Source organism: Chiloscyllium plagiosum, chromosome 33 (assembly GCF_004010195.1).
Source record: "Chiloscyllium plagiosum isolate BGI_BamShark_2017 chromosome 33, ASM401019v2, whole genome shotgun sequence".
NCBI lineage: Eukaryota > Metazoa > Chordata > Chondrichthyes > Orectolobiformes > Hemiscylliidae > Chiloscyllium > Chiloscyllium plagiosum.
Window position 1 is genome coordinate 14,230,213 of NC_057742.1, and position 11,522 is coordinate 14,241,734.

General features: G+C 40.4%; 1 protein-coding gene across 1 annotated transcript in view; it reads right to left on the reverse strand.

The window, feature by feature from the left end:
* The window catches only part of LOC122539856 (caveolae-associated protein 1-like), a 65,352-nt gene extending 55,111 nt beyond the window's left edge, over nt 1-10,241 (reverse strand). The window contains exon 1 of the mRNA XM_043674979.1: nt 9,642-10,241. Coding sequence (XP_043530914.1) covers nt 9,642-10,061 — 420 coding nt within the window. The 5' untranslated portion in view covers nt 10,062-10,241. The remainder of the gene's footprint in view (nt 1-9,641) is intronic.
* Nucleotides 10,242-11,522: the final 1,281 nt, after the last annotated feature.

The window sequence follows — 11,522 nt, forward strand, 5'->3', positions numbered from 1 at the left end:
ATCTTCTTCCTGACCTCTTCGCCCCCACCCCCACTCCGGCCTATCACCCTCACCTTGACCTCCTTCCACCTATCGCACTTCCAACGACCCTCCCCAAGTCCCTCCTCCCTACCTTTTATCTTAGCCTGCTTGGCACACCTTGGCATTCCTGAAGAAGGGCTTATGCCTGAAACGTCGATTCTCCTGTTCCTTGGATGTTGCCTGACCTGCTGCGCTTTTCCAGCAACACATTTTCAGCTCTGATCTCCAGCATCTGCAGTCCTCACTTTCTCCTGTTCCGTCACTGGGTTAAAGACCTAGAGCTCCCTTCTTAAAAACACTATCGGTGTATGCTACATTGGATGGAGTGCAGTGGTTCAAGGAGGCAAATCATCATCACCTTCTTAAGGACAATTAGGGAGAAACTATACAGACTGCAAAACCTGAGAAAGAATAAAAGCAAACTACAGTAAAAAAGACCCTGAAACAATCTTGACATGTTCACTGGTTATAATCTCACTGACCATAGGCAGGAATTTTTAAAAAATCACAGCTCCATTCAGGGTAAATCTGCTCAGCCTGACATTTATCTTTTTTCTAAATCAAAGTGTTCTGACAAGGAAGACAAGCATTCATTGCATTTTGTCAGAGCTAAAGACTACAGTCACTATTCAGGCCTGTTGCAAGAGCTAACCAATCATTTTCTTTCCTTAATGTGATCCTTTATCTCAGGCTCAGCAGTACATTCCCAGCCCTTCATATCTCTTCCAGATATGGTATTTTCTAACTACACTTATATAATGCCTTATTCTGTTGAATCATCTCCATGCACTCAAAAAATCAATTAATTTTGAAATGTCTTTACTGTTACTTCATAGGTGAAAACATCTAACCTAAAATCCATCAAGTCCCTCTCCAGGAATTAAACACAAAAGTGTACAGTGACACTGAGGGAATGCTGCATTGGCAGAGGTTCCTTCTGTCGGAAGAGATGAGAACAAAGAACAAAGAAAATTTACAGCCCAGGAACAGGCCCTTCAGACCTCCAAGCCTGAACCGATCCAAAACCACTGTCTAAACCTATCGCTCAATTCCTAAACATCTGTATCCCTCTGCTTCCCACCTACTCATGCATCAGTCCAAATGCGCCTTAAATGAACCTACCATGCCTGCCTCTACTACCTCTGCTGGCAATGCGTTCCAGGCATCTACCACCCTCTGTGTAAAGTACTTTCTGTGTATATCGCCTTAAACTTTTCACCTCTCATGTTCAACATGTGACCTCTCATTATTGAATCCCTCACCCTGGGATAAAGCTTATTTCAATCCACCCTTTCATATCCTTCATGATTTTGTAGACCTCAATCCCCCCTCCCCCACCGGCTCCTTTTTCCTAATGAAAACAATCCTAACCTACTCAAAGTCTCTTCATAGCTAGCACCTTCCATACCAGGCAACATCCTTGTAAACCTTCTCTGCACCCTCTCCAAAGCATCCACATTCTTTTGGTAATGTGGTAACTAGATGATAAGACAAGACTTAGGCTGTTTTCTCAGATGAATGTCAAAGATCCTATTTTGAAGATCAGGGGTATTCACCCTAGTGTTCTGGCCAATATTTATACCTCAATCAATATCACATAAAACAGATTATCTGGTTATGATCACATTGATGTTGGTGGGACCTTGCTGTGCATTAATTGTATTTCCTTCATTACAACAGTACCTGCACTTCAAAAGCACTGCATTGTAAGGAAATGTCCAATGGTCATGGAATATGCTGTATAAATACATTCTTGCCACTTTTTCAGGAGGCATTCCTAAAGCTAGCTCATGTGGAAACACAGGAATAAAGGAAAGGAGAAGGCCATTTGACCCATCAAGCCTGCTATGCCACTCAACTGGATCATAGCAAATCTTCCCCCATGACCCTAATCTCTCACATTATGCCCATATTCCTTGCCATCATTATAATCTCAAAATCCATCAATCTCTGTCTTGATTATACTCAATGATTATAATCCCAAAGATTTATTATATTCAGAGTGAAAAAACTCCTCCGATTTTCAATCCTGATGGGCCTACCTCCCATTTCAGGCTGGTTCTAGACTGAGGGGAAACATAACTTCCTACACTGAATCTGTCAAGCCCTGTAACATTTTTGTATACTTACGTGAGATCACATCTTATCCTTCTAGAGTCAGAGAATATAGGCCCAGTTTTCACAATTTCTCTCGTAGCAGAACTCTGCCATCGAAGGAAACAGTTTTAGTGAACTGTGGGTGAACTCCCTTTGTGGCAAGTACATGCTTCTTAGTTAAAGGGAGCAAACTAGATATAGTGTACCCGATGTGTCTCCCCAATACTCGATACAACTTTAGCAAGACTTCTTTGCTGCTGTCCTGAAACCTTCTTGGAATACGGCCAACATACCATTTGCCTCCCTAATTTCTTCTTGCACCTGCATGTTAGCTTTCAGCAACTTATGAAAAATTATATCTAGGTCCCTTCGGATATCATCATTTTCTAATCTCTCAGTATTTAAAAAATACTTTGCTTTTCGATTTCTTTTTCGACAAAAGTGGATAACTTCACATGTTTTCCACATTATATGCCAACTGCATATTCTTTCCCACTGCTATATCTGTGTGAATTCCTTTGAAGCTGCTTTTCATCCTCTTCCCAACTTGCATTCCCATCAAGTTTTGAGTCATCAGTAACATTGATATGATTTCTCACAAACTTCAGGAACTTTAGGCACAGTGAATGATTTTCTTCCATTGGAAAGCAGCTACAAGAGCAGAAAATACTGAAAACACACATAGAGTTAGGTTGGATTGTGAGTGGACGTAAGATTGTGTGCGAATCCAGCATGTATGTGCACAGAAAGAATCTAAAACACACACACTCAATCTAACTCTCACAGGCAAAATTTAGCAAACATTCATGGATTCCAACACACATACACAGACAGACTCCATCTCATACAGACAGAATCCAGCATACACACAGAATCCAAAATACATCAACAGAATCCCACACACACGCACAAACAGACTCCAACTCACACAGACAGAATCCAACTGTCCAACTTGTACATAGGCAGAATCCAACACACAAACAACAGACACAAACAACTCAATGAATATGTACAGACTAACACAAATGAACACATCTAATTCAACTCAGAGACTAATGGCCCTCTAAAAGCTATGATTTACAGTTAACCATAGTTGGGTAATTATCTTATGATTCAGTTTTTTAGCATTAAGACATCAAATTTTGTTGAAAGATGCATGAAAACTAAACTGAAGAACTTGGTAAATTATTAATTGTGTCTGGATAGTAATATAAAAACAATTAAAGTGTTACAGTTGGAGCAAATGCGCGCGGACACGCTTTGAGAGCATCAGGTTCAGACAAATCCTGCATTGAGCAAGATGGGGCTGACAAGCCAACTCTCTGAAGTAAATCCAATTTCAAGTATCATTATTGCACTGTAAACCAACTATTCACAAAAAGCATAGCATTTGTACATAACAGTGGACGAAAGTGAATGAATTCAGCACAGAGCGACAAAGAAAGTATAATCAATTTGAAATAACGTTTAAAAGTGGGTGTATCAATTGATACAGTTCTCCCACAAGCACTGTGCAATAAATGTACCCTGACTTTCTCCGAAGTGGTAAATTATGTTACAATTGAAATAGACATTATATTCGTAAAATGTATATTTGAATGGAAAATAAAAGTTAAAGAGAATATCTACATTTGAAATCAAGAAGATTGTGACATTAGTCAAGCTGCATTGTTGCATTTTTAATACATTGACATAAGTATGTAGGGGAAACATCTGATTGAAAATTAATTTTGTTAGCCTTTGTTGGATTCATATGTGGGTTGCAGATTCAGATAAGGAGGTTGGTTGGCTCAGTGCTGAATGACTGGTTTATGATGTTGAGTGACACCAATTACATAGGATCAATGCCCATACCAGCTGAGGTCACCATAAAGGTTCCATCTTCTCAACCTGATCTATCACTTGAGGCTTGTTGAACCTTAGGTTAACATCACCACCAATTGATTCTATTTATATCTGTTTCTCTCATGAGAAAGTGAGACTTTGGTGACTTTACTTTTATTTGCAGTGAAAAGTTTTTCCAATATTAAAGGTGTCTGGGAGGTCTGAGTCATCTCTGGCAATAAGTAATGCACCTATGATCTTTTATACATTATCTCTGATTTAACTTTCTCTCCACTGACTTCAAAAAAAAAGAGTGGGGTGGGAAGTATAAAGGACAACTCAGCCACTATCATCCAGAGTGCAGCACAGACTGTCTATATATAAATGTCATCCTCTCAGCTACGTATTATCTGTTATTTTACACTGTGTAACAGTCAAACAGTAACTAAACTGCAAAAGTACTTCATTGAATGTAAAGGTCTTAGAACGTCATCAGCTTATGGAATTATTAATATAAGCCTTGTTTGCATTTTACAGACATTTGGCCATGGGATTCCTATGGGTTGTTTTCTGAAAAATAAATTTGAATTTTGCAAATCAAATGTATTATCTAAATGTTGAGGGATTGCAGAGCTCTGAGAGGCATCTGGATCTCCAAGAGGTTTGTAAGCACGTACAGCAAGTCATTAGGAAAACTAATCGAATGTTATCATTGACCCACTGCATTGGTCATTGTCTGGACATTTTAAAACCGATAACACCTCTAGATTTTGTTTGGTGATGGATCTCCATGAAGAATTCCACATCGATTGTGATCTCCTTTGAAGTAAGGAAAGCTTTGAGCAGAACTAAAACACTGCTCTGGTGGGAGAGCAAACATAGGGGGAGGTGGGGTGATCAACACTGGTGTCACTCTCTCACTGGTTTGCATGGCCAGCTCAGGATTACACAGGAGGAGGCCAGACAATTCATTATGAATCCAGTGTTGGGAAATGAAACCAAGAGCCTTACAAAAAGAATAGGATATTTATGATAAGTGCTATATGTGTCCAAATCCCTTTTGAATGTTATCAAAATTTCCTTTCAAGGAATAATACATGCAGCTCTGTACTGTCAATACATTTCCTTTACATTTTCTCCTGCTGGGGCACCCTACCCCTGAAATAAGCACATGGCCACAAGTTGTCAAAGTCCATGGCTTGGAGCTCTTCACTATCTCACTGTTGACACATTTAGAGATTAACCAACAATAACCACATATTTTCTCAGTGAAGCCTCAACAGTCTGGACCGTCCAATCCTTTGGAACATTGGTTTTCAAGGCCAAATGGGAACAAATCCATCTCCAGTGGCAAACCTACACCTCAGTAACAATAATAGGTCAATTAGATATTTGATTAGTAGCTCTTCTGCAGATGAAAGACTGGATTTCAATCTCCCACCAGTTGACATATGGCCATCGAAAGTTCAGTGCGTAAGTGCCTGAACAAACTCAGTGTTGCTCCAAGCTTTAAAGTAGGCCAAACTATGTCATACATGGCAAGATAGCTTCCACAGCACAGCTATGGCAGTGATATTCAATGTGCTTCAGGAGTTGCTATCTGCGTGGCAGAAGTATAAGAAATAGAAGCAGCAGTAGACCATCCACCCAATCAGACCGCTTCATCATTCAATAAGCCGATCTTCTACCTTCTTGCTGGTTCCCTGTACTGCTTGATTCCCCCAGGTATATGAGCACTAACCTAGTTTTAATTTCATAGAATCCCTACATTGAGGAAAGAGGCCATTCAGCCCATCTAATCTGCACCAAAGAGCATCTCATCCAGACCCAGCCACACACCCAATCTCTGTAATCCCACTTTTCCCATGGCTAACCACCTAGCCTGCACATCTCTGAACATTACGGGGCAATTTAGCAGAGCTATTCCACCTAATCTGCACACCTTTGGAATGTAGGAGGAAACCAGAGCACTTGGAGAAAACCCACGCAGACACAGGGAGAAGGTGCAAACCCCACACAGACAGTCATTAGAGGCTGGAATCGAACCCAGGTCTGAGGCACTTAGAGGCAGCAGGCTAACCACTGTGCCACCCATAACTTAGTCAACTAATGTAGAAAATGCTCTGCAAAAGTAGCACATTTTCCTTCTCTACCACTAACTTGGGGTGGGACATTTAAGCCAATGAATATGTTCAATATAGGAATCATTCGAATTAATGCCTTTAGTAAGATTTTAGAATTAGAATCCTACAGTGTGGAAACAGGCCCTTCAGCCCAACAAGTCCACACTAACCCTCTGAAGAATAACCTACCCACACCCATTCCCCTATCCTATATTTACTCCTGACTAATAGCCTACACTAGGGGCAATTTTGCATGGCCAATTCACCTAACCTGCACATCTTGTTGGATTGTGGGAGAGAACCGGAGCACCCAGAGGAAACCCACGCAGACACAGGGAGAACATACAAACTCCACACAGACAGATGCCCGAGGCTGGAATTGATCCCAGGTCCCTGGCGCTGTGAGCCACTGTGCTGCCCCTTTCGGGTACCTTTAGGGAAACAGTTTTGGTGCTTTTGAAGGTGGGTGTCTGGCATTGGTCCTGTTGGCTTCAGCCTTGCTCCTGCTTCCAATTCCAGCACATACTTTTCTCAGGAGCATGATATTAATCCCTTGAGTCTATTGTCACGCAGAGGAACAGAATCTTTTTTTATGCAAAGAAATCTGAAGCAAACCCATTTACACTAGTACGCAAATGTAACTGATAAAATTCACTTCACTTTCAGCCTAATATTTTTGTCAGGAGCCAAGAATGTTTTCAGATGCGTTGTAAGGATTTGAAGAAATTCTAGACCCTGCAGTCATTTACAGCCTCACAACAAGATAGAGCCATAACTGAAATGGGGACCAGCTGTATACAGCTTTCAGAAACCAGTCCAACATATGGTTTTTATGGATTTCTGAAAATGTTCCAACACCACTTTTGAACTGAAGAAAGCTCTGAAGAAACTTTAAGAGTATCAAGTCAAAAAAATAAGAACGACCAAGATCGATTTTATTGCTGAAAAAGACACATTCATGAGGATATTATTTTTCTCAATTTTTAAAATCCAATTATGCTGTTATTTGTGATTTTTCTGATATTTCTAAGCAGTTTAGCTATATCACAAACAGATTGCATACAGTTGGTTACTGGCTCAGTCAGAACAAGCTGAAAGTTGTTATATTCTCTCACAGTGAAAGGCTCCACAAGGCTCAAATGTAGCTAGAGGATTGTACGGTACATAGAGCTACACAAAAACAGACTATTTAGCCCTACAGCGCGATGGCGTTGCTAATATTTCAGAAGAACACCCTCCCACATTATCTTAACTCTTTAACTCATTCTTCTCTTACTTTCTCCTCCTATATCCTTTGTTAGCTTCTGCTTAAATGAACATAACTGCCTCAACCACTTCTTGTGGTCGCATATTTGACATAATTGTTGCTCCATGAATAAAGTGCTTCTCTCCATATATTTTCTTGGATTTATTAGTGATTATCTTATACACAGAGATTATGGTTTTAGACTCATCTACTAGTGGAAACATCTATCATCAAATTACAGCAGAACTGGATTATTGCACTTTACTCAAATAGGGGAATCCTCAGGTCAGAGTGAGGACCGTTACTGTTGTGACGCTCTGAGATCATTTAAAAGATTTCAATGACTGGTGGATTTCTCTGTTGATTGATAGGTGCTGGTGAATGGTTGGTTAACTATTTTTTTTCTATCCTTTATAAAAAATATTGGCACAGGCATTTGTACAAGATGAGACATCTGAAATGTGAAAGCCATGTCTCAAAGTGTTTGTCTTTTTTGATAAATGATATAACAGTAAACAAATCATCAAAATCAACACAGAAAGAGGCCATCCTCAGTCTTTCTTAATCCTATTCCCCGTCCTTTCTGAATATACTTACATTCTCTTAAATTTTAAAAACTTAATATTGCTTGATGCGTAAATGCAATTGATTTTTGATGATACATTAAAATCCATCTGTAACAGTCCTTCATGAGAAAAAGCTTCCTCTTAGCTCTCTCTTTCCTCCCGTGGTAAATTTAACTGTTCCCCGTGTTACAGATTTGTTAAATAGCGACAAAAATCTTTCATCGCGTTACATTCTTTTCATTATATTTCATTTTCATCATGACAGTGCAGAAAACTTTCAAGAAAGTACTGCATTCGGCTGTAAAGTGATGTGAGATGTAAATGGTAATGGAAGGCGCGATATAAATGTAAATCTTTTAATTCAACTTTTGGCTTCCAAAAATTTGTCATTTTAAAACCTTTTTTTTGTTTCTTTCTCCTTTAATCTTTCTGGAACAAGCCTGAGTTTACAAGGTTGCCTTTTGATTGAAAATGTTTAATTTCTGCGATCATTCATAAATGGATCTTTACCACACCCTTTCCATGGAGTTCCGTTACAATAGGGTGTGCAGAATCACACACAATACCCCATCTGTGCCTTAATTAATGCCTTGCACAAATTTAACAATTCTTTCCTTTCATATTCAACGCCCCCACATATAAAACCCAGAGTCCAGCTTGTCTTTCTAATGACCTGTATTTCCATTCAATTTAATGTCCACTACTACAAGAGTTAGAGGGGGATTTCTATTTCCTGAAGTTAACTGCTCCTCAAAGGGTGCTTTAGATTTGCTGAGAGTCAAGTGTGGACAACAGTTTTACACATCTATTTTCAATGTTGCTGGTTTCCTTTTGTTTTGTCTTTTATATTACGCCCAACCCAACTCATGCCACATGTAGGTGGAATGGGTTACAGCTTATTGCCAGGTTTCAGCAGCAGACTTTCAATTGCATGAATTTTCAGTGATACTGACAAACTTGACAAAACCCCGGGAGCGAACCTCTACTTTTCTGTGAAGCTTCATTTTTCAGTAATTCGCCTGCATTGGTTGTGCTTTCCAGTTTGCTTTGGGCTGCTTGGGAAGAATGTCACAAGAATGTCTGCAGCTAGTGGTTATCTTGCTTCAGTGCCAAGGACTGACACACATGCAGGATCACAGAGCAGAATGAAGTTGCTGTGACATATTGGAGGAGATTCCCTCTCAGCACAATGTTCATGATGTGCAGTGAAATGGGACAATTTCATGTTATGGCAGTGTCCAGTAATGTCTTAAAGTGGTGAAAACAGAAATCTGTGATGACAGTATCTCTGCTACCTAATGATCGGACGATACCATCCACTTCATAACCTGGTCACTGGTCTGTGTACTCAAGTTAGCACGATTTGAACTGTCTGATGATGCACACGACTAAGATATTTTTGTGTATAAAAGGATTGGAGCCACATTGTTAACTGTGCACTGCATAAATAGCTCATGTAATTGTCATTGCACGTAGCTCATTGATCAATCTTCTAACATACACAGTTACTCCAACCAACAAACAGTCTCACACCATTCTCTCCTGCTCCTCAGTGAATTTCTATTGCCATCAGTTTTGATAAAAGTCAAGAAGTTAGAGATCAGATAAAAAGAATTGGTTTCCTGCGCCTTGTGTATTAATTTTTCACCCGATTATTTCAGCATGTGTAGATCCACAAAAGTACTGGTATCAAACTGAACCCTGATCACCCAAATATCACTATTGCTCTGTCACACACATTGTTCACTTCAGTGGGAGGCTTACCTGGTAAATCATTACTTTGAAGTTATTCCGTTTCAGTAGCGTGGCTTCATTCGCCTCGAGTTTTTTGATCTGTGCGCCTTGCTTCTCCATACTGTACTTGATGGTCTTCACGTTGACATTGACTTTTCGGATCTTTTCGAGCATCTTGTCCACGCTATTGCTGGCGTTGGCGTGTGACTTGGTCAGCTTGCTCAGCTCGTTCTGGATGTGGTACACGGCGGTTTCCATCTCCAGATGCCGCTGCTCCAGCTGTTGCTGGCTGGTTTGGATCTTGTCGACCATGCCCATCACTTTGTCCAGGAGGCTGAGTACCAGGACCCCATTGAACTGGGGCTCTTGTTTCGGGGTGGTTTCATCTTGCTCCTGTGGCTCGGGAACCTCAGGACTCTCCTGCTCTTCAGTCTGCATGGAGTCTGCCATGGTTAGAAATGTCAAACTGGGATTAAAAATACCAACTGAGCTCAGGCTCGTTGTGCTGGGACGTAAGCCAGTGAGTGAAGAGAAAGAGAGAGAGAGATGAGAGCATATGTGTTTGCTTTCACTCCAGTTGCACAGCTGCTCAAGAAGTGTCCAAAAAGAATTTGCAAGCTTAAAAGGACATCAGCTAACTCCACCTAGCTGTGCACAACAAGACTGCTAAAGTGTACGTCAGACCCTCCTTAAATTATTAGAATAGTTGGGTAGGAGTTGAAGACTTTCAATACAGGCACGGGCACATCTAATGAGGAATGCACACTGCGAACATAAAATATTCCAGATCTTAGTCAGGAATGTACACAGAGCAGGGCTCTGTATTTTGTAGAATTCCTAATAGATAAATGCAGCTTTGAAACAGATTGCTGCACAACTGAGCTACATATACCCACACATACAAAGAGACAGCTGAATTTCCATTGTCAGCAATGTACTTGCCTAAGCAGTTTTTGTTTGTAAAGAAAGCTGGATTTTAGTAGAGTCCAAGCCGCTGGTTAATCCAGTCACAGTTAACATCCGATCCATTCTTTACTGCAACCTTGAACCAATTTCCTTCAGAATGGGCATAGCCCTATATTTAGTTCTTGCTGCTATCTGTGTTTCTCTATGGATTGGTTAAACTCCACGTCTGGGTAACGTTCTACAAATGGAATAGGCTTGAACTAGCTGTAAACACTTTTCTGAAAGATTGTCTTTTTAAAGGATCAGCCCATGAAAGGGGAATCATACAAAATGGGGCTATGAGCCAATGTGTGTTCATAAGGGGAACTCTTTGGGTAGTAAAGGATTTAGGCAGAATAATGGATAAGGAATAACATGGGATTGTTTTCTCCATGTGATGATTTATTCGTTATGAAGATCATGGCATGGTTCATTTTTTTCAAATACTAGCCAAGTGCCTTCCAATTAGTAAACTCATAATCATTTTTCCTATTTTGTTTCCTCTGTTTCTCTTCCTCGTCCTGAAGGGACTCAATCTCGCTGGTCTACGGTTCTGTCTTCTGCTGGGAAATAGCCATTTAGGAGTGATATCAAAGCATATTTTAAGCTACTTAATCCTAAAAATCATGCCCATTCCTCTTCTCCTCAAAAAAAGTAAATCTTCCCCCATTATCTGTATTCCAAATGGATCTTAAATTCTTGACTAACAATGAGCAATGTTCTGGGGGTCAGTATTCCTGTTCCCAGTTTAATTAGCATTTGTTCTGCATCCAGGATGAGCTGCATCAATGAAAGCTTCCCTGGGCCTGATCTTGGTGAACCTGTCCCTTAACGTAACCCCGCCACTCCCGAGCAGATCCCAGCTCTTCCATTGGGAGATAGGGATGGAAAGCAGAATGCAATGGAAAATCTGAGACCAGCAGCCGCCATCTTAACCTGCGGGCCAACAAATAATGCATGGGATAG